Below are 24395 nucleotides of genomic sequence, written 5' to 3' on the forward strand. Positions count from 1 at the left end.
TGTTGTATTACTACATGTATTCTGTTAAGATAGCGAAAAGATTAGTTTTTTAACCCATATCTCAGTGTGAAGCAATTACAAATAAATGTCATATTACTGCAAGAATATAACGTTTTTATAACCAGATAAAACTTCTATTGATTTTTTTCTTACATATCTATTACCTTATTTTTTATTTATTTGCCAAAAGTCTTTAGATGATTTTGCATGAAACATAATTTAATATTCTATTTAAATGATGCTATTTATTAACATATGAATGTGCTTGTATGAATTCATAATAATATCTTTAAGATGACTCTCAACATAGTAATAACTCCTTTCACGATTTTACTTGTTTCAAAAGTGGGGGTTGCATTTGAAGTTTGTTACTTTCAAGAAAGATTTATGCCTTTTGTCATTCATTAGAATGCTTGGAATTGTAGTGCTAAATACATGCAGAATTTGTCATGCATCAAGATGGATTGATTTACTCTCATATAAATGATTTTAGTAACAATCTAAGTCAACAAGTGTTAAACTTTTGACATTTGAAATAAATTATTAAATGTGCTTTTTAATTATATATCTAAACAAAGTTTGAATTTGAATTGTTTGGTGTAGTTTGGCACTGCTGTTTGCCCACATAAAAGTACACTGCTAGGCATATCCTAGTGACTATGTGACCCCAGATATCTGAGGTATGCATGTCCTTGGCTTCAGATATGCAACCCAAATCTTACTACAGCTTGTCTTCAGTCTTATAATAATCTTTTGGCTTTTTTGAAGAACACTGAGCATGCTTCATTAGAAAGATTCAGGACTGTAGAGTGGACAGTAGTGGGAGACCAGAGGAAAATGGGGAGGAACGGAGCTGGAGGTTGCCACCTCCAGCTTTCTGTTCATGCAAGGACTTTAGTCTCAACTAAAGTTTTGCATTTAGAAGCATAGGATGGTTTTTATTGGAAAGGACTTTAAACACCAACCCCTCTTCCAATAGTGGGAATACCTTCCACTAGATCAGATTGCTCAAAGTCCCATGGAAGCCTGGCAGCATCTGGCATTGAGGGTTGGTGGGATGGCGGGATTAAACCTTCTCAAAAGTAGAGAAAATACCGTGTAGAGAACTTAGGTAGCTGAATGTGCTCCTGAGAAAATCAAAGCCACGCCTAGAAAGCAGTGACCTAGCTAGCTGCAAGAATACAATGAGTAGGAAGAGAATAATCCTGATTTCCTTTCTTCCTACTCTGTCTTTTATATTTTGACAGTTAAGTTGGCTCTGACTTTTCCATTGTTAAGAAATATTTCAACTGATACTTTAATTAAATTTTATCACCAAAAATTCTGAAATACTTCAGTCTTCCTTAGAAAGCTCACTATGAAGATAAGTCTAGTAAGAACCTTGTTCAAGTTCTGGCTGTCCTGAGATTTCGTTGCTGTTCCCAAGGCTCTGTATTCTTTACGGTATATATTGATATTCTCGGAAAAAGAATGTGTTATGTGAATTGTTTAGATAAGAATCAAAATTAACAGAAGTGAAAAATGACCTGATATGAACAGTACTTGTCATTTATTCTGCAACAGGTCACGGGTCTTGTTGTCACAAAACTATTAAGCTTTGGAGTCTGTCTTCTGATTTCAAGCTTGTGGTCATAAACACCATAACAAACGCATTAAGAACCCCTTTTGAAAGCATGCAAAACTAATAATATGATGAATAATATAGTTGTTCAACTGGTAGAAAAGGCATGGTAAATTATTTAATGTGATGTAAGTATCTCATATTATCAGCATGCAATGAACACGTTTAAGGTTCACCGCATGAAGATTAAGACAAGTATTCAGAGTCAGGCTCTGGAACTTCAGCTTTAGCTGACGACTAACCCACTTGTGGTATTTTTCTTAAGTCTTGAAATAAATGCAAAAGTCTTCATGGTCTCAGTAGAGAAAATAGTCCACGAGACTTCAGTAGTGACAGAACTACATAGTGCCAGAAATTTCCAGTATCATGAGCACTGATTAATTTTTAACTGAAATGTTTCAGCTGGTTCATATTACTCATCTTTCAATATTTTTATTAGTGGATACATATAAGCATATATATATATATATATATATATAATGTATATATATAATGTATATATGAACTAATGTCATGAGATTTGTTTTGGCTACGAGTAATTTGTGCTTTTTTTTTTTTTTTCCATTTAAGCCAAATGTAAATAGAAGTCTCCTCTATCAAAGCTGGAAACAACTAATATTCTTTTTATCACTTCGTAGATTCTGTCTGTATCACCAGCACCAGGGAGTGTTATGGAGCTTCAGGCAGCAGTCCCAACAAATTCAACGAGTTTCATTCCTGAAACTGCAGTTAATCGGCTTATGGCGCAAGGTAAGTCAAACTTTGAGTTTGTATGCACAGTAATTACTGCTTGACCTGCTAATGTTCTAGTATTTGTACTTGAGTATAAAGCATGTGTATTACTGGAACACTCACCATCGATGCTTCTAATGGTTATTTCAGAAAACAAGTGTGAAAGACTCCCTGTAAAAGGAGATGAATTTGACAGAAGTAGAAATAGTTGATACTGCTTGAAGTGTAACTCATTCCTGTCATCCAGTCACCCTTTCAAAGCATTCCCTATCAGTGAAGCAGTTGCACACATACGCACATGTACATGCACATCTACGAGAAGCTTTATATGTTCGTAAATATGATTCGATTTATATGTAGAATGATACAATGTATATAATGTGTATAAGCTTATGTAGATGACATGTCTAAATCTGTATCTGTATATCTATATAAAATATAAATGCTTTTTGTTTAGAAAAGAATTGAAGCCAAATTTATATCATTATAAATTTACCATTTATATTTAATGATTATTAGTGCCTGTAGAAAAAACATTTTATTTCAGAGCTATTTTAAATAATACTTTTCTATATTTAATTTGTTTTTTTCTTTTACTTCCTTTTTTTCTCCCTCACTCCAGTATATACCGCTTTAAGTACATATATTTTAAGTATATTTGGACATTTTATGTAAAGTAGAAATCGTTGTTTTGTGAGGCTGCTTTAATTCATCTTTTGTACATTTTGTATGTTTTTCATTTTTTTTTTAATTAAACATATGCTAGGTCACAGTGATACTACCACAACAGCATCTCCAAGTCAACATGATTCTCCTATGTCTGCTGCAATGTCTAAACAGTGTGCTGTAGTCACACCTGCACTTTTGTCAGCTGTTTGCAGCCTTCTGCACAATCTGCTGATTGTTACACCAAAAGATACTGGAATTGCCCTTCAACGAGACTTGCTAACAGCTCTTAGCAGGTATGAGGTCAATAGCTGATGAATTACAGACAAGTTATAGTAACAGAGGTGAAAAGTTTGAAAGGCGATCTACCAGTATTTCTTAGTAACTGTTAACAACATTGATCTCTTCTTTCTTCTGGAGTGTTCACAAATGCCTGTTGGCATTTTTGAATATATGGATATTTATATATTCTATAGAATTAATTAGCGATACCATCTGTGGTGTCTACCTTCTACAGAACTGCTGTGTGTACTGTGTACGGTCTCAGTGGACATTTAGTTGCTGAGAGGGAGTGCTCCGAGTTTTGTTTTTTTTTCTTATTTAACACCTCAGTATGTGATATTCAGCTCTTCAGAATTGCAGATCAGTTTGATTAGTTTTATAATTTTCTGGTTTTAATTGCTAGCTATATTTTGAGGGTGAGCCAAGGCCTGTTGCAATAAAAGAGAGTGAGTAATGTATGCCAGCTTTGGGAAGTATTAGATCAGAGACTGTAATGGGTTTTCTTGTTTGTTTGATTTGGGTTTATTTGTTTGTTTTTAAAGAAGGAACATCTTCAAAATAGTCTTCAGATTATATTGCGTGTTTTCACTTACATCATAACAAATTCTTTCATCTATAAACAGTGTTTAAAAAATCATGAAGTGGAGCATGAAAATCGTGGTTGTTTTTTTTAAGGCTTTGAAGAGCTTTTGCAGTTGCTCTTCATACTGCAATTAATGATTAAAAAAAAATCTTATTTGGATACAGTTTACAGTATTACAGAGCTGTTTATTCTTACATAGGAAAGAAAATAAGCAATCAAATATAAAGAATTTTAATCAATGTGATAATGACCATTGGAATTCACATTAGTCTAGCTATTATGAAACAACTGAATGCTACTATAGTTGCCATTATTACAGTAGATTTGTTTAAAAAAAAAGTTAAGAGAGTAAAGTTAAATTATGATGTGCTGTTTTTTATATTCAGATATAAAATGGTAATTTAGTAGAATGTTTAATTATTTAGTATATTTCTAACCATCTTTATTTTGTTTTAGTCTTGTAAGTGCTAATCTGGTCGAGAGGTGTGTCTTGGAACTGAAAGCTCCATTGGGTAATCCATGTCATACAGAACATGTAAAAGCTCAGGTCAGAGAAGTACTTGCTATTTTTTTTTTAATTATGGAAACATTTGTTTTCTATCTATGTTTATTAACATATGCCCAACATACTGCCACAGGTTACATTTGTGTGAATCTTTGTGCTTTTGAAAAAGTTTAAGTGAGAATACTGCACTATGCTTAACACTGAAAAATTAATTTCTGTATTAGAACTATACTTAGAACCATCAAACAGCTGAATACTAATTTTGTTTTGTTTTTTTTTTTTAAACACATTGTAGTTACAGTAAACATGTAATAGATTTTCTTTGTACAATACTGAAGTACAAGCCGGATGCAGTTAGTGACAGTTATTTTCCATGACAAATCTGGCAGCTTTACTTTGGTTCTAGTCCTGTGAACACTTGAATAGTTCTCAACTGGCTATGGTGTATGCAGTGTGTAAGGGTTATTGCCAGTGGAACTACTTTTGTCTCAAATTTAACTTATTTTAATAAGTTTGAAGGCAGATAATCAGAACATTAGGAAGAAGTGTAAGTGATATATATTCATTCAAAAAGTTAGGAATCCAGTTAATATACTTTTTTAAAATGTGAAAAATGCAAATATATGACTTTATTTTTTATCTTTTGAAAATATTTAACAGGTATTATTGCTACTTCAATACTTATCATCTGTGTCCAGGCTTCTGAAGTCATGTTTACTTGTGGACTCTCAGCTTGTAGTTCAGGATGAACTGTTGAAACCTCTCTTAAGAAATGCCTTCATGATTCTCTCAATTCGCTCTAAAGGTGGGCTAGGTAATGAAGAACTTTGTTTCCAGTATAGTCAGACAGAGGCAGCTCTTTGTTTGCGTAGCAGCTTCATTTAGTAGCAGTTGTTTCCAGGCATAGCTAACCAGATTTGTGTGTATGTATAAATAGATTTTTCTATATTCATAGATTTTTCTATATTCTCTTTGCAGATGCTGAGTTAATATCTGCACTTCATGAAACCTGGGTAGATTTCTTCAACCTTCTAACTACATTATTGTGGAACAGTAGCCAAATAGCTTTTCCATTTGTGGTGGCAGCTCTTGCAAGTCATTGTACAGCAGTAATTGGTAATAACTCTTTCTGAATGGGTTTTAACCTGGAAACAAATAAAATAGATGAATAAACAGAAGAGAAAGGCATACCATGCTACCTTTTAAGTAATTTCCAATGTCATATACAAAATTACAAACATAAATGTACCTGGAAAGCTTGACTGATTTTTTTTTTTTTCTCTTGATTTCATATGTTGGACAGTAGTTCTAGCTCTAAATCTTAAACAAATATGGCACTTTCAAATCGAGATAGAAATGATCCATTTTTTTTCCTTTTAAAGATACTGTTGTTTTTATCTTACTTGAAAGTGGAAGTTCTAGAGTGAGATAAGGGTTACAGCAATTCAAGATTATTATGCAGGTGGTTTGTCAGGGGGGAGGCGAGGTTTTTTTTTTTTAATTGTTCCTTTGTTAATTACTTATATTTATCACCATGGTTCTCTAATATATTTAGAGACACCAAGGTATGAGTGTCACTCAAGCTTATGATTTCACCTTTCAGATACAATTTGTGATTGTATTCATCTGTCAACCACTCATCCAGCTTTATATACAGCTAGTTTACAGTTCCTTTCTGTCCTTTTGAACGAAGAAGGAAGAAGACAACTGCAAGATAAACAGAGCGTACGTCAGGATCCAACTGTTAGCTTTCTTTTAGATCACTCTGAGGAATGTCAGGCATCAATGACTCAACTTACTGAATTAATTATTCAGGTATTTAAAATTTCATTCTGTGCTTGCATAATATACTTCTGCTTTTTTGTATTTTGTGAAAAAAGAGTGTTGCTGCCTAAAAAGAAATGTTTCTAATTTTGAACCAGGGCACCTTTCATCTAGCACATCTATTACATTCATTTTTGAAATTCATTAAATAAGTTGGAAACAAATGTGAAGCAGCAGCTCCTGGGAAGTCCTTTGCATGGACATTACTGTTGTGCTGCAAAAGCATGGGATAAGATCTTTTGTAGTAAAGATGACAGGATAACTTTGGCCAAATATTGATATGGTCTTTCTTCAAACATGTTATGAGATGTTATGGCTCAGGCTGTAATTATCTTCATTGTAAATGACAGAATCATTGTTCTTAATAAGCTGTTTTTGTGAATCAAAACAGACCATTAACTCCTTCAGTTAATTCTCTGCCAGTCTAAGAGCAATGTGATTGTTCTTTAATACACTTCATAGTAGTGTATTTTTTAAAGTAGTTTTAAATTGACTAGGTAGCATATTTTCATTGAATCTCCCAGCAAGCTTATATATTGGTGGCAAGATGTTTTTCTTGAAACTCGTTCTGAATGTTCTGTCTTTTATTTATTTATTTCATATTGATCTCATATTTTTATTTATACTTCCTTGCTCTGTCTGAAATAACCTTAACCTCCTTCATTTGTTTACATTGTTAAAATATCATCCCTTTCTTAGGAATAAAACAAGTTATGCAAGAAATTTGTCTAATTTACCTTTCCCTACATAGCAGTTCTTCTGTCTACGTACTCATTGTCCTTTTTTATATTATGTGCAGTTTTTCTTTGCAATAATAATATTGATCCATTACTAAACATACTAAAAAAGTTGGCTGAAAATGAAACACTTCAATTTACTAATGCTTTCTTCTTTATTGTTGTGGGGTTTTATTTGTTTCTTTGGTTTTGTTTGTTTTGTAGTATTTGTCTACAAGATACAAGTTTCAGTTGCATGTAATGTAGTTTACAATTTCTACTGTTCTGCAGTCAGTGTTTTATAGTAATTTTTAGAGTCACATTTAATCCTATTTTGGTATATAAAATTATAATATGTTTTGAGTGTGTATCAGTGCATGTTGAATGGTAGGAACAAAATAATGTTGTGTTAGTGTAGTTTTATCTCTCTTCCTGTGGTTACTGAATTGTTGTCAAATTACCTCAAAGAAGAGCTCAAAAGATAATCTGTGCTTCCTGAAGCTTTATACTACATGTAAATGATATATCTGCTGTGATTAAAAAACAAAACAAAACAAAAAGGCAGAATTGGGAAAGAAGCAGCTTCAATTTTCTGAAGAGCAAAGTGTGTAGATTTAGTTACATTTATTCATTTATTTATTTTCCCATGGTGGTCATTGTGATGCACTTGAAAGAGGCCGTATAATGTAAAATAAGCCATTAAAATGTCAGAAAATATAAATATGGTCTTTCACTAAGAGAAGCACTTAAGCAAATAACTAACACAAAGGAGAATGTGAGTAGAAATTTTTAAACTATCATTCATCTCCATTTAACATCCTAACTATATGAATTCTACAAAATGGATGATAAGTAATGACAAGTGCTTTCTTACATCTGCAAGTGCGACTATTAGAGGACTAGGCGCTAAATTGATTAGCGTTATTCCATAAAGCCTCCTTAATGTACACCCTACTGTCTTTGAAAAGTCTTGGTGCTTTTGTGTATATAAACTTCTGCCCTTGTTTGTGCACTTTCAAAATCTGAAATAAGTGCTATAAGAAAACCATTATTGGTAAATAAAATATCAAGTTTAGAACCTTATTTTTTCTTGATACAAAATTTAAAATGTTTATAAATTATGTGATCTCCCCTTCAAATAGTGTACAGTCAGCATAGACTAACATAGCTCCTGAGGATTAGTACAACTAACCTTCCTTATTTAATCAATTCTAATTGCCCACAACATATTTTAATTAAAGGAAAATACTAAGGAGACTGACAATGAAATATGGTGGATTTTCTTGTTTTGTTTCATTTTTGTATTTATTATTAAAATATCAATTATATACATGTACATTTTATTACATATATTACATTTTATTACATATTATTTAGTTCATGTATATTTATTTTTATACATTTATACATATATATATATACAAATATATATTTATATTTATATATGTACATACAAACAAGTAGAAATGTAGTCGGCTAAAAGATTTTGAATGGCTAGATCAAAAATGCCCCATGTCTCTGCTTTGGTGCTTTAATCTGCTGGCAGTTGTCTATATCAATGAGATTTCTTTTTCAAGTTATTAGCTTGCTAGTCTTCATCTCTTGACTTCTTTAGTTCTCATTCCATTGAACTCTTTGATAAATGATAACCCTAGAACAAATATTGATATTTTATTGCATATTAAAAAATTAAAAATATGTTAGAGAATTGTTAATTAAGGGATTGAATCCAACAAAAGATGGTACATGTGATGTTCATAATGGTGTCAAATTTAGGTAGTAATATGGCTAAATATTTATGAGATTTCCGTTGGGAATACTAAGCTTTTATTTGGATGCTGTGGTTTAGACTAACTTTAAAAATAAGTTTTTTTTCACCATAGAACAGTGTTGATTCTAACTTTTTTGTATTACTTTGGAAACTTATCTGGAAACTTATCTGGGGAGAAAATCGCTAGACAGACAAAATTCTCTAGCAGATAATACATAAATCACAGACGGCTCTCGGTCTTTTCCTCTATCTTATTATATGACTTCAAATATTCTTTTGAAATTATGAAGCTTCTAGTTTTCTTATTAGAAATACTGCATGTTCACAGAAAGAAAAATCAGGAACACAGAAATAAGACAAACTGCCATTTTACTCTCACTGGAAGAGTATGTAAATTTTATCTTTGTTGATATTTTTATTCTTAAGAAATTCACTGGCATGTCGTGCTTCTTCATTCTGTTGAAGGGAAAGTAACATTGCACTGGAAGTATATCAGTAAGTTGGCAGTGATAGTATGCCTAAGTATTAGGAACAATCTGAGGAAGGCTGAGATTATTAACCTAGGCTTTAGGAAGGTAGCATGTTAAGAAAAAAGAAAGAGGAGTAGGCTTTAGGAACTAATAGGTGGGTTTTTTTGTTTGTTTCTTTTTGTTGTTTGCTTTTTGTTTTGTTTCTGTTCCTTTCTGTTAGAGAAAATGATGAAATACTTCAATGTGAATAAACTATAAACATAAAAGTAGAGAGAGAATGAAAGAATTCTAGACAGGAATATAGTGATGAACTATCAAAATGAGAATATAGACTATGGCAGCATATTTACAATATGGGTAATACTTTCAATATGATTACTTTTTTCAGTGTGATAATGAAATTGCTTTATTTGTAGGTTTGTGAAAGGAAATCTTCAAAGGATGTGCTGAAAGAAGTTGCTGTAAATGCATTGCTCTCTCTATTAGCTGTCAGTAAAAATGCCCAGAAATATGCATTGGAAGGTGAGCATTTTTAAATGTATGATCAATGCTTTACAAACCAACTGTTTGCAGGTGTTTTTCATATTTTACTAATTTTAATTCCCTTTGTCAAAACAAGATACCTAGTTTTCAGAGACTTTTTTTTTGCTAAGATGTTTTTGCTAAAATGTATTAATAATAAATCCAGTAACCAGTTGAAAAATGTGGTTAAATATCGTGTATGTTAAGACAGGTGAGCTTTTACTATTCATCTTCATCCATTCAAAACTGTCTTCGCTCTGACAGTGTCTTAGAGAATTCATCCATTTCTTGTTTCATGCCGATAGAGGTTTGTTAGTGAAAGTATGCTCTGTATTTTCAGCTCTGTCTGAACCCAGACAAGAAAATACTTATTCACAGCTTCATTCTTTCCTACCTCTTTAGTTTTATTCTTCCAATTTTTCAGTTTAAGTACTAATTTTTTCCTTTTGCAGTGCAATATCTTCCATTCCTAGGGTCTGTACAGTAGTAAAACAATTATAAACCTCTAATCAGAGGTTTTTGAATTTACCAGTTAATTTGTGTTTGTCATATATTGTACATTTAATATTTGCTGATCATCACAAGTACCTTTTTTTGCTCTTGAATGCTTTCTGATTACTTCCATCTCTGCTGGTTTGTTGGTCCTTTAAACCTAGATTGCACTGAAATGTGTACCTTAGGTATATTCACTCAATGTCTGGTCCTAGTAGTGGCAGAAAACTCCAATCTTCAAATCCTATTTCCTGCTACTTCCCAAGGTATTAATGGTCTTCTCAGCCTTTGCTTCAATTGAGGTGACTCTTCTGTTGAAGACCCATTAAGTCATCTAAGACCTGACTCCTGTAAAAGCACTATGAGTGCTAAAGCAGCCTTTAAATCCTAGCTGTGATACAGCATAGGTCTTAAAGAGGAGTTCTGGAGTTCAAATTAATGTTCAGAAAATATCTATAGCTCTAACATCAAAAGTTCAGCTCTTAAGATCTACTTTTAAATGCACAAATGCAAAGTCCTGCACCTCGAGAGGAGCAACAGCTTAAAACTGTGCAGCCCGAGGAACAGAAAAGAACCTTGAGATAAGCAGTAGGCTGAATATGAGAAGACTAAGAGCATCTTGGACTATATTAACAGGAGCACAGCCAATAGGTTGAGGGAAAAGATTATCTCCCTCTACCTAGCACCTTCTAGGCCAAATCTGGAATAATGTATCCAGATTTGTCCCAGTACAAGAAAGTTACCAGCAAACTGGCCTGATTTCAGTGAAAGGCCAACAGGGTGGGCAAGATCTGGAGCTTAGAGGAGATACTGAGGCAAATGGCCTTCAACCTGGAGAAATGGAGGCTTTGCGGAGGACTTAACAGTAACCTGCAGGTATGTATGAGGTTGTAAAGAAGGCAGTTTTTTTTCACAGCAGTGTGTGGAAAAGGAGGATGAGAGAGAATGAGCAAAAATTGAAATGAGGGAGATTTCTGTCCACTCAGGAACTTTTTATCTTTCAGGGCAGCCAAATAGAGGATCAGGCTGCCTAGATGTATTATGCAGTCTTTGTCCACAGAGACTTTCAAAATCCAGCTAGAAAAGACACCAGGTAGACCTTGTCTAGTCTTACAGCTGATTCTACTTTGAATACGAGTTCAGTCTATATGACTTCTGGATGCTATCTCTTCCAACTTGAATTATCCCATGATGCTGTGATCTTGTTGTAACTTTGAGAACTCTGGATGCCATTAAACTAATAAAATTTTTCACTCTGAACCACCTGAATCTTAGCTTTTTTTTTTGTCTTCAGATGTAGCAAATCTTCTGTGATGGGGAAAAACTTGGGTAAGATAAATGAGTGCCCTGACCTTTCAAAGCTTTACTCTCCTATGTAGCTTTGTTGAAGATATCCTGAAGAGTTATGATTTGCTATCCTCATCCTCCCAGTTCATTTTCATAAGCTAGCCTGTCTCCATCTTTGTCAACTGTCTGTCTTATTTCAGTGACTCACAGAAATGAAGAATTATTGGAAAAAAAAAAAAAAGGTGATAAGAAGAAATCATCAAAACTCACCCTTGCACTCTCCTTATCCATTCCTTTAAACATTCTCCACACAGGAATCTGTTGCAGGACAGCTCAAAAATATCCTTGCTTCTTGAGATCATTCTGCTAGGTGCAATCCATCTCAGAGACGGTAGTAGTTACTTCCTGATATCAAGGAGATGGTATTATGAAAATTTGCAGAATTTGGAGAACTGAATAACTAAACTTCAGGGGAATACTAGTAATCGTCATCTTTGTAAGAACTATATCTTCTGTTCCAGAAAGTCTGTTGCCATATTATTGTATGCTACTAACACCTAATCTTAGTTTTTATTATTATTATTATAGTTTTATTTTGAATTGTTTTGAAAAATTCACATTACAAGGTATTTTGAATTCCTTTGATTATGAATGAGCTTCTAAATATTAATCATTTTTGTTTTCTAGTTGACCTGATAGGTAGCTGTATAGAACAGATGAAACATATTCATGCACAACTGAATTTGGATTCTCTAAAGCCTGGGAAACCACAGAAAAAAAAGGTAACTGTAAAACAACAACAAACAACAAAACAACAACAACAAAAAACGAGATGACTGATATGATAAGGCACTTCTCAGCTTTTTTTTAGCTTTTTTTTTTTCTCTCCTTGAAGTGTGTACTGTTGATAGCTGCCACAGATAAAAGAAAATAAATGACAGCTTCTAGTGGATCTTTATAGTAGGGTTTCCTTAAGAATCCCCAAGTACAGGGATTTTGCAAACCTGATTTTTTTTTTTTTCAGAGTTGGACTTCCAGCCTTAACAGTCATGCCCCTGCCCAGTGTAGCTCATTTTTCTCACCTTGTTTTCACAAGAATCTTTTTCATTTTTCAGGTTTTCCTCTTCTCTTCCTGCACCAATCTCGTTCCTATCCCACAACTTGCTGTGCATTTTACTTGTGCATATAAATCTTGTTTTTTATTCTCTAACTTCTTCTATTCTTTGTTTTCCAATTACATTCCATTTTCTGTCCTACATAGTTGGATTGGATGCCTTGATCTCTTATCAGACTCAACTGACCTTGTCATTAGCTTCTTATCAGTTTGTTTACCTCATGTATGTGCTCCTTCCACTATCAATACTCCCATGTTTTTCCCTCCATTCACAAGGTTTTTATTAGCTTTTCTTTTTTAATTTCCATTCATTCCATCATCAGACTCATCTATTATCCAGCTCTTTCTTACCACATCTAAAAATAGATGATTTATTATAATACAACAGTTTCATAAGTTTCTGCCTGCTTTCTACTATTTTCATCTAAGAGAATTATTAAAATACAAGTAATGACTTCTGCTGTCAAATTTGATATCTCATACAATCCCACATTAACTTGCAATTGCAGAAAGTATCTTTCTGCAGGATAGATGTACATTGTTTAAGCTAGATATTATTTTTCTCTTTGGCATTGGTACAAACTGACATTAAGCTTGATTTGTGAGGATGTAAAACTGCATTTTGTAACAGTGAGCTCTTACAGGAATTTGACCCTGATATTTGAAGATCATAATGATTTATCTTCAGATCTCCTAAACACTTTATGATCCCTTCTTCAAGGGATGGAGACTGAAAAGTGTCCTTTGCTGAGTATTCCCATTGAGGTTGGAGTTTGCTCCTCTTTTATATTTGTTGGGCTGAGAAGGGGAAAGCTGGGGGCATATGCTTCTCAGTAAATGTAGAAGGAATTTAAAATCTGAAAGAAAGAATGCTCTGAAAAAGGTGACCTCAACTAGCCAGAAGGATTTTTTTATATTTAATGAAGAATTTTTTGAAAGAGATTTTCAGAAAACTTTTTGGCACATCTGAGCCAAAAAATCATCCCATTGAACTGGGACTGTAAATTGCTGTAGCATATGTAAGTGTGCTCTTGTTTGTATGTGGTGGTGCATAAAGATAAGTAATTTGGTTTTGCATGAGGGAAAGCCATACAAACCACCTGTCAGCCCACTTTGGGGCACAGCTCTTAAAGTAAGGGTAGCAGAGGTAATTCTTTGTCTTATTTTGACTGTTGGGAAAAACATCTTTGAGCTAACTTCAGTCACAAAGCAACTGAGGCATTTGACCTGAGATTCCTTTTCTGTCACAATAACTATCATGATACGAACCAAGTACACGTACGTATACAAATAGCCAAGCTTTAGAAAATCTCTCAGAACAGGATCTTAGTAAAAATCAAGATAGCATAAAGCAAGTAAGTTAAAATAGTGCCATCAACACAATCTGTAGGCTTTTTAACCTGCTAGCAGCTTACACGTTAAGTATTAGTTGTAGCTTGGGGAGTTTTATAGGATTTATTGCTTTTTGAGTTTATTAAGTAAATTAATCCATAAAGAAGTTCTTGAAGGATCTTCTTAGTATTTTACTTAGTTAAAAATGAGACAAACCAGTCATGAAATGTTTTTAAAAGGAGGATATGTGTGTTTCTTTTTTTATTACATCTGATTTTCATTAACTTTTTTGAGATACATTTGTAATTCGTCTTTAAATGTCATCAACTGTACATGGTATGATTTATAAGCAAATACTGTTGTTTCATCTTACTGGAGAATAAGCATGAATCCTACTTTATATCTTTTTTTCCTTTATGCATATAGATATAGAAATATGGAAACAGTCTCCTGGGTTGAATAAGCTTACTGGAATTCGGTCATCTTTCAGAAGTGGTTTAATGTATCAACTTTATGGTAGTTAGAGGTCAAGCCATTATTAGTTTTTTAGTGTCACAAGAGCTACCATGAAGATAGATTTTTTTTTTTTTTCACTTTTATAATTGAAAGTCTTCATGAGAGTTCACTGTCCAAAGGTCTGTATTTATCTTTGTACTATTCTTATAAGGTCAGAAACTTTCCAGTATTAAGAATTGTGAACTAAGACAGAGAGAATATATCGATGAATTGGTCTGACCAAATACAGAGATCTGCAAGATAGAGATAGTTTATCTTTGTTTTCACCCAAGGATTTTAAATGGGTGCTTTTAGGAAGTGATTTATCTGACTTCTTTTTTTAAGATGTCTGCTTTAGGATGGTGCAACTCAAACCCGGGAATTATTCCATCCCATTCTTCTTTAATTGTCAGAGAAATTGAGCTCTACATTATAGATCTTTGCATTTGGCCAGTTCAGTCTCCCTGGAAATATTGTGGCTTAAAAAGAGAGAGGAGGAAGAGTGAAAGTATGCATGTTTAAAGCTAACTGAAAGAAATTCAACCTGAAATTAGAAGGGAAGTATGTGGAAGACATGTGACCTGCACATTGATACCTTAGATTTTCACCTCTCATTTGAAATATCTTTCTTCCCGTGCATTGTTCTTGTATTTTTGTGTTGATATTCAAATGTTTTTATCTAAATAGGAGGATAGCTTTAAAAAGCAGTTAAGATGTGCTATGCAGCTTCTTAGAAACTGCCTCTTTCAAAATGAAGAATGCAAGGTAAGTAATTACTTACAGTAGTACCTCTGTCAAAGGCATGTGCTAGCCCCCTTTTTGTATATAGAACAACATGTTAATAGAATTAGAGAGTATGGCCTAAAGTTATGCCAGGGGAGATTCAGGTTGGATGTTAGGAAGTACTACTTCTCCATGTGTGGTCAGGCACTGGAATGGGCTGCCTGGGGAGGTGGTGGAGTCACCGACCCTGGTGATGTTCAAGGAACATTTAGATGTTGTGCTGAGGGACATAGTTTAGTGAGAACTATTGGTGATAGGTAGGTGTTTGGACTGGATGATCTTGTAGGTCTTTTCCAACCTTGGTGATTCAGTGATTCTATAAATTACAGGCCTACATAAACCAATTCGTTATCCAAATGGTTCCCATATACCATTGCTTTGGCTACACTGATGCAACATTTCCCTTCCAGAATCAAGACCATTTCCTTTACACCAAGGAAAAACAAAATCAAATGAGATTATTGTTGAGAGTTCTCCTTATTTTTATCAGGGTCTGCAGAGTTGGTATCTTGAAGGAGAGAAGGATATTATTGATAACTGGTTTTCTATTATTTGCTCTGTACAACTGCACTTTTTTATTTCCCTGCTCTTTGAGTTCCAGTTAGTTTAACTGGAGTAGCTGTAGAATGGGGATCTCTTGAATAATCACAACTGGCATGAATAAATCTTTGCCTTTATTTGCATGTCTCTTAATAATTAAAATTGCATAATTGCATGTCTCTCAGTAATGGACCTGGGGGTGTTGATTGACGCTAGACTGAACATGAGCCAGCAGTGTGCCCAGGTGGCCAAGAAGGCCAACGGCATCCTGGCTTATATCAGAAATAGTGTGGCCAGCAGGAACAAGGAAGTAATTGTCCCCCTCTACTCAGCACTGGTGAGGCCACACCTTGAGTACTGTGTCCAGTTTTGGGCCCCTCACTGTAAGAAAGACATCGAGGCCCTGGAGCGTGTCCAGAGGAGGGCAACAAAGCTGGTGAGGGGTCTGGAGCACAGGCCTTATGAAGAGCGGCTGAAGGAGCTGGGATTGTTCAGTCTAGAGAAGAAGAGGCTTAGGGGAGAGCTTACTGCTCTCTATAACTACCTGAAGGGATGTTGTGGTGAGCTGGGGGTCGGCCTCTTTTCTCGTGTGACTAGTGTTAAGACTAGAGGGAATGGCTTCAAGCTGCGCCAGGGAAGGTTCAGGCTGGACGTTAGGAAATACTACTTCTCTGAAAGGGTGGTCAGGCAGTGGAATGGGCGGCCCAGAGAGGTGGTGTAGTCACCGAGCCTGTTGGTGTTCAAAGAGCATTTAGATGTTGTGTTGAGGGACATGGTTTAGTGACAACCATTGGTGAAGGGTCATGGTTGGACTGGATGATCCTGTGGGTCTTTTCCAACCTTAGCGATTCTGTGATTCTATGTAAACTTTTCAGAGTGGTTCTAGATTAACAAGTTTGACTTACTGGCATACTTCTTTAGAGGAATAAATTGAATTGCTAGCAGATAATTATCAGTAACTATGTATTATAAAGCTGTGCAGAAATAAAAATATGGATATGGAATGTATACTTGAGAATTTGCTACCAAAATATTTTAATACTAAGGTATATATTGCAAAGTATGGGCATGCATATCACTAAAAATGATTTCAAAGAAATATACTGAAATAAAAGTTAAAATATTTAAAACTGAACAATATCTATAAAGAATTGTCTTGTGGAGTCATAGATGTTTCTGTACAGTCCTTTAAAGCAAACTAATGGGGCAGAGTAAGAAAAAAAATTGTTTTTCTCACTTTGTGTAAGCTTCAAAGTATATAGTATATACTTCAGTAATGTATTAATTATATAGTAATATAGTATTTATATAGTAATATAAATTGTTCATCGTGTTTTCATAGATAGCAGCACTCAAAGCTCATCTTGTTCCTGTTCTGCATTTGCTATGGCCATGGCTTTTAACAGATGACTCCTCAATGGAAATAGCTCTACATTTGCTTTGTGTCTACACTGCATACTATCCTGCAGGTATAGTCTCTCTGTGATGTAATATATCAAAATATTAAAAAAGAATAATTAGGATAGCATAAAAAGGGAGCAGAAAAAAAGCATAATGGGAAAAGAATGTTGATTACTACTGTTAGAGCAGAAAATAAAATCACTGGTCCGTCAAAGTCTATCAAGAGTTTTAATTTTAATACATTCAATACTTCTGCTCAAATCCTGTTTCACTGGCTTGGATTTAGCAATAATACAATTGTATTAAAGGATTAAATAGCATTCAATTCAAACCATGTCTGAGGGTTACACTTACTAAACTAAATAGTATACTGTTGAAATACTGCTGTGGGAATTTTATTGTTGAAAACAATGTTATCACTACTTCATACAGTTTATATTTTGGCCCTTGTTGAAAACAGAATAATCTAATTTAACTCCATGTTGTATTTCTTCTATTTATATATTGGTCACAGTAACTAAATTGATAAAAGTGCACTTTTCATAAGAATCCTCTTCAGTTAAGGAAATCCTCTGTTTCTACTGAGTAATTATCCCCACTGCTCATTCCATATCCAGGTTATTAACTTAGATAACAATTTGTTTGTGACTTGAAGAAACAGGTATTTAGTGATTTCTCCCTATCAAAATACCTTCAGGAGTTAGCTTTTTAAGAATATATTAACAACTGAGTGTTTTCACCCTCTTTTTAAGCTAATATCTCCAGGTCTTAAATCAATCTATGATATCTTTTTCATAAATACATTATTTTTAAAATGGTCTTCAGAAATACATGAACGTATTAGCTAGCCACAGTAAATGTGTAAGGTTCTGTGATATGCTGAAAATCAAGCTTAAAGTTCTGATGATCCTCTTCCTCCCCTGTGTAACTCTAGCCTGTATTAATCCTTGCTAGTAAGATTTTAATAATGTTTTCTCTTCCTGTTCAAAGTTGTTGTTTATGAGGTGACCCAAACTTACCTGTTCTAAACTTATCCACTTCTGCTTAATTCAGTCAAAGAAAACATGTAGATGTTTCTAACAGAAAAATGGTCTGATTTTTATTTACTTTTGCCGTATAAATAACCATGGTTACAGCTCACAAATACCACTAAATAAAAATATATAAATGCATATTTTTACATAAACGTATTGGTAACTTAGTTGTTCCCTGTTGATGTGTTAATTTGAGCTTGTAGTTCTGTAGTGTAGCATTTTACTTTGTACTCTGGTTAAAACTTTCACAAGTATAAAGACCTGATTTCTGAAACAGATTCAGAGGATTGCCTTGAATTCTCATGCCAGATAACTGCACTATTTCTTAGAGTGTACCTGTCTTTAGAGAGACCTTGTGAGACAGAGCAATTACTTTTTTTTTTAACAATAGAATAAACTCTTAAATGCTAGAACAGTAGGCTGCTGTTTCTGTAAATCACCATGTTCACCATTCCTTAGTTAATTTCTTCTTCTTTTTTTTAAATGTATATATATTTTGTCTTATATGGTAAATGTTTCATTTCCTTAAGGTTGTGCTTCACTTTGTTGGACCAGTGGTGGACAATCATCATTTGTGTCTGTACGAAGTGCAGCTGGCAGTTCATTAATGCATAACATCTTGAAATTGGCTTCCCAAGTATCTGATGATAACAGCCCACTTCAGCACGTGATCTTTGATCTTCTTTCTAACCTTGCTCTATCTCATGACTGTAAAGGAGTTATTCAGAAAGTAAGTAAATAATGTCCTTCACATATTTTTTTCATGATGTGATGTATACATTTTGCTTTTTGTAATAAACCCTCATACTTCAGTATGGAGTGTCTTGTGATCATGCCTAACTGTCCCAGCTTTCTCAGCCTTTACCCTTATGTGACTAGATGATCTAGTCCCTTGCCAGTAGAGGGGAAGGATCTTCTCCTCGACCTGCTGGCAATGCTTTTTCTAATGCAGTCTAAGTAACTTTTAGCCTTTTTTGTGGCAGTGGCACATTTCTGCCTGGCACAATGCCTGCCACGTTCCACCAGGACCTGTGAGTCCTTGTCTACAAAGCTGCTTTCCATTTGGGTGGCCCCCAGCTTGTCCTGGGAGTACCCACATATTTCTCCTTGTTGAAGTTTATGAGGTTCTTGCCAGCCAAATTTTCCAGCTTCTTGAGTTCCCTCTGAATGACAGCATGATCCTCTGGCATACCAGCCACTCTTCCCAGCTTTCTGTCATCTGCAAACTTGCTGCAAATACATTCCCCATGACTCTCTGTAAAGTGAAGGATACTATTCATTTAACAATTGTTAACGTAAATGAGGAATCAAGAACATATTACACAAGTACTGCATTGATTCATTAAAATTTGTTTATAGCTCATTTGGGGGGCAAAAAAAGTACAAAGCAAACCAGAATGCTTATGTAGTGATGTGAATTCTACTTTAAAGAAATATATTGTATTGATCCAACTTTTATGTATCTATCTATACTACAAAAATGAATAGAGAAGAAAATGTGTTTTACCATATAGCAACTTTTTAGCTATGATGTGGATTCTTTATCATATCTTGTTATTTTTAAAAATCCCTGCTTGGGTTTTAATAAATATATACGTATAAAAAACATTAATATTAGGTTTTGGTCAAGTATATGCCTTGGAAAGTCTGAACAGCAGTGAAGAAACCATTGAACAGTACATATCCTAACATCTTTTTTGTTCCTTCTCACAGAGTAACTTCCTGCAGAACTTTTTGTCTCTTTCATTACCAAAAGGAAGTCATAAAAATCCTAGCAATGTGTGTACTCTTTGGCTAAAGCTGCTACTGAACATATCTTTTGGAGAAGATGGACAGCAAATGCTTATGAAGATAAATGGGTTTTTAGACCAGATAGTGGAGATGTGTAAATGCAAACACAAGAGCAGCCAACATATAGCACTACTTATTCTTCATAACATATGTTTTAGTCCAACAAATAAGCCCAAGATATTAGCTAATGGTAAGTGCATGAAGGGTATTAAAGCTATTGGAAAATGTCTTCCAAGATACCATATTTTTGGTGCAATTTGTGTTACTGATTGAGATCTTAATATTATTTAGAAAAGCATATTTATAAAAATGATTTTTATAGAAGCTGTTTTAGAACTGATGCTTTGGCAGAAATGCATTCAAAATAAGATTTAGCAAAAGGAAAAGCAGAATAGCTTTTAGCAAATTATCAAGAAGGATTCCACGTGCTGTTGTTTGTAATAATTTACTTCAGAACTTTTTGATAGAAATTTCTACCATGGAATTTCATCTCTTTAAACAAAACCTTATTATTTCCTGTAAATCCTGGCTATTGAAACAAACTATTATGTGTTCTGTCATGTGCTGATAATGTTTATGGTAGTGATAAAGTTACGATCACAGCATTTATGTTTAATATAACAACAGGGACAGAACTGTTCTTGTTTGTTTTTTTTATTGTTTGTTTAGTTTGTTTTTTTTGTTTAGTTTTGTGTTCGGTTTTGTTGTTTTTTTTTTTTAGAGTTTTTCACGTTCTCTCATTTAATTGCAGACAGAATACTGCCTTTCTTATGACTTCTCAGCAGGCCTTCTATAGTGTCCATCCTTTACAATTTTTCCCTGATGCTGATTTGCTGTCTTAATTAAGCATACGTTATTCACATACATTATCTGTGAATTTTGTTAAGTGAACAATCTTACTTGAGTCTGGTTTCACAGTCAGGCTAGGAAATTAAGGTACCTGCTATGGAGAGAAAAATATTTTTCATCAGTTACAAATCACTTACGTAGCAATTACTATGGAAAATAAAAACATCTTAATTTCCATCTTGATGTGGCTCTAATTGTGGCTCCTGAGAGTAATAAAACAGCTTCATAGCTTCCTCAGTCCCTATGCATATCAGATGCCTGTGCATAATATGTGCATGTTTTATTACTCATTGCTTATTTTTTAGTACTCATTTTTTGTTTATTTTTGAACGCTTTGGAAGCATATTTAAATTTAATCTGATATTGTAACTTCTGTAATTCCTCTACCATACCAATACATATCATTTAAAATGTGCACTTCAAGGATAAAAATAGAGAAGTGTAGATATAATTATGGCTTTGATATTTTCTTGATTGTTTATTTGTTCTATTTATTTACTTTAAGATAAAGCTATTGCAGTGCTAACTACCTGTTTGGAAAGTGATAGTTGTGCAGTTCAGAGAATTGGAGCAGCTTCACTTTGGGCATTGCTTCACAACTATCAGAAGGTTAGTATTTGAGAAATACTTGAATATTCTTATTCATGGCAACTTTTAAGTAAATAAAATTAAAACCTACATCAGCAGCTCCATCTTATTTTAATCACAGAGGTGCTTGGGATTGGGGTTTGAACAACAAAAGTAAGCAACTTGTCCTGTGTGATTTCATGCTGCTTATATAAATACACTCTGTATGATGATAACATATGCTAATTCTAAAATTCAAGAATATCACCTTCTATTGAGTTATTGTCAATGTCTATGTACAAGCAGGGGAGTTAAGCTTGCTGAAGTGTCGGGGTGGAGGAAAAAAATGAAGTCATTGTATTTTTTTTCTGTATGCTTCAGGCAAAAGTGACTTTGAAGAATCCATCAATAAGGAGAAAAATAGATGAAGCGTATTCTTTAGTGAAAAGTAAGTTTTAATCTCAGCTAATTCAAATTCTGTATTTTTTCAATCAAGTAGCTCACTAGTGCATTCTAATTTATATTATCAGAATAATTTTGGCTTGTTGCTGAGTTTTGAGAGGATACTTTCATCTCTAAAATCATGAGTACTGATATGATTTATAGCCAGGCATCTTTTAAATATAGATAGTAAAATGGCATTTGCTTAAAAAATTTCATACAGGATCACAGGTGATAGATAAGGTTTGTTTGCAAGAATAGGTCTGATTTTGTCTGCAGCAGATTGTTTTATTTTGCTTCATGCTATACTCCTGTGTTAATGATTTAGAAAAAAAAAGTTGTTCCTCTAGCTTAAACTTTGCTTAAAGAGTTCTCAAAGTCACTATATTCAGTTACATAGAGAAGGAATCAGAACAGATGGTTATGCCAGTCTTAGAACGCTGTACTATGAATTAGTTGGCTTTTTGAAAGCTTGAGAGTTTTCTGAAGTACCTGTAGATAACTACAGTTTTGAGTAGCTTTTCTATGATAAATTGCTAAATTCAAGAGCATTCATTTTGAAATGATATTCAAGCATTAGTCTGGAGCTGCAGCTTCAGTAGGTGATAATGGATTTGTATGTTGTAATTTGTTGCATCACTCACACACACTTGCAAAAGCATGCAAATACTTAATTTAAATCAGTGAATTTTCCTTCTGAATTAATTTGCTCTACACTAGTATTCAGACAGGTTTATCAGTGCAGAGGCTTGTAATACAGAGTTACCTTCATATTCTGAACAACAGAATTACCACAAACTTTCTGCTTACTGTACACCGTTTGTCAGGATTTTATTTTATCAGGAGATGCTAGAACTGCTCATAGCTTAGTTTTTCCCATACTGTGTCAACTCTAATCCATTGTGCTGATGTTCCAAATTCATCATTTACTAAGTCAAACACCAATTGTAGTATAAAGCAGGGTTTTCATATACTAAAAACATGCTAATAAATAGACAACTTTATGTTGATATTTATAGCACAACAAAACTTAGACTATTCAAATCAATAAGTTTAGACAACAAGGTAGAAATACATGGTTTTCACAGACTAGTACTTCATAATATTGATCCATGTTTATTGATTTACTTCTTTAGAATGGAAAGTCGTAGTCTGAAATATTGATTTTTGAATTCAGTAAACATTTAAATACCAAAATAATGACTACAAAATACTTTTTGGACCTGTAGTTGTTACAGTTTACAGTCATGTGAAATTGTCTTCAATATTTCCCTGCATAAAGTTTCTTTATTGACCTACCCTAGTGATTCTTTAATTAATTTGCAGTGACAATGGAGCTAAAATGGTAGATTGTTCTTCTAAGTTTAAGTGGAGGATTTTTTTCAACATGTCTTTTGTTCTTTTTCATTGCCCACTTTGCTTTTCCCAGAAAGTTTTGGCCAAAAAAAAAAACCAAAAAAAAACCCCAAAACACTCAAGGGATTATTTTATTCTAGCGTAGCAGATTCAAAAGATAGTTTTCACTTTGTTCTTACAGCTGAGTGGGGTCTTGGAAAGCAAACACACACACACACACACACACACACACACACACACACACACACACAAAAGCAACAGAATTTGAAACATTAAGTATTTGTTTTAAATTTTCTACTCCATAATGCAGAATGCTCATAAAATAGGATACGGATCAAATGCAAGGCATTTGATTTGATCTTTGGAAAATATGATTTTTTATTAAGAATCAATTAGAAGTTAAAATCTTGTTTTTTATTTCATTTTAGCTACTCCACAGCCAGAAGGAAATGAGCTAAATGCCTACTACTTAAAATGCTTAGAGAATGTAGTGCAGCTTCTTGATTGTTAATGACTATCAGATGAATTCTCATCTTGAAATTGGACAGATTGCTCAATGGAAGTCTGGAATTCAAGGAAAGCACTTGTAATTCATGGATTTATGGCAGCAGCATGCATGCTATGGAAGAAATTTATGAAGTCTTTGAGAAAGGAAGTTGATTGCTTTGAACCAAAGAAGATCTATTAAATGTAGCTTAGACTTTTTGTACTCTCACCCCAGTGGGAAATTATAATGATGCTGCTATGTAAAGTATGTATGAACAAGAATGACTGTACAGAGAAAAAAGATGTGAAAAGACAGTAATTTTCTTAAATTATATATTGAAATTGTTACTATAAGTTATTAGAATTGCTGTTTTGGATTGGTCTTAATAAAGTTTTGCTTTTTTTTGTTTGTTTGATTCAGTTTGCTTGTTTATGGTCTATAATTTGTAATGTTGCAGATAAGCACACTGAAAACAGATTTAAGAACTTAAAATATTGACAGTCATGTTGTGTTATACTTGTTAGATATAGAGTAGCAGTTGATGGTGCCTTCTAACACAACCCATTCTATGTCTTTATGAAATAGATTATGTATGTGACATGATACTGCTTGTATGATATAACCATGACACTTAGAATAGCTGGATTGAGTCATTACTGGAAATGTGACTTCATTATCAGCTATCCATCTTTTCCTTAGCAAAACAAAAAGCAAAGAAAGACAATCAAAGCCTG

The 24395-nt window shown here is 33.7% G+C and overlaps 1 protein-coding gene across 7 annotated transcripts in view; it reads left to right on the forward strand.

Moving 5' to 3' along the window:
* The window catches only part of RTTN (rotatin), an 80630-nt gene extending 56550 nt beyond the window's left edge, over window positions 1-24080 (forward strand). For 6 of the 7 annotated variants that reach the window (XM_015282392.4, XM_025147287.3, NM_001256543.3 and 3 more), the window contains 15 exons: window positions 2260-2371; window positions 3120-3315; window positions 4341-4431; window positions 5050-5203; window positions 5368-5505; window positions 5993-6204; window positions 9587-9692; window positions 12159-12253; window positions 15100-15177; window positions 17078-17204; window positions 18701-18900; window positions 19884-20151; window positions 21316-21419; window positions 21759-21825; window positions 23603-24080. In XM_015282392.4, coding sequence (XP_015137878.2) covers window positions 2260-2371; window positions 3120-3315; window positions 4341-4431; window positions 5050-5203; window positions 5368-5505; window positions 5993-6204; window positions 9587-9692; window positions 12159-12253; window positions 15100-15177; window positions 17078-17204; window positions 18701-18900; window positions 19884-20151; window positions 21316-21419; window positions 21759-21825; window positions 23603-23685 — 2031 coding nt within the window. In that variant the 3' untranslated portion in view covers window positions 23686-24080. Of the gene's footprint in view, window positions 1-2259; window positions 2372-3119; window positions 3316-4340; window positions 4432-5049; window positions 5204-5367; window positions 5506-5992; window positions 6205-9586; window positions 9693-12158; window positions 12254-14343; window positions 15178-17077; window positions 17205-18700; window positions 18901-19883; window positions 20152-21315; window positions 21420-21758; window positions 21826-23602 lie in introns of those variants that run through there. The other variant, XM_025147288.3, reaches the window with a different exon arrangement.
* Window positions 24081-24395: the final 315 nt, after the last annotated feature.

The sequence above is a fragment of the Gallus gallus genome, chromosome 2 (genome assembly GCF_016699485.2).
Source record: "Gallus gallus isolate bGalGal1 chromosome 2, bGalGal1.mat.broiler.GRCg7b, whole genome shotgun sequence".
Taxonomy (NCBI): Eukaryota; Metazoa; Chordata; class Aves; order Galliformes; family Phasianidae; genus Gallus; species Gallus gallus.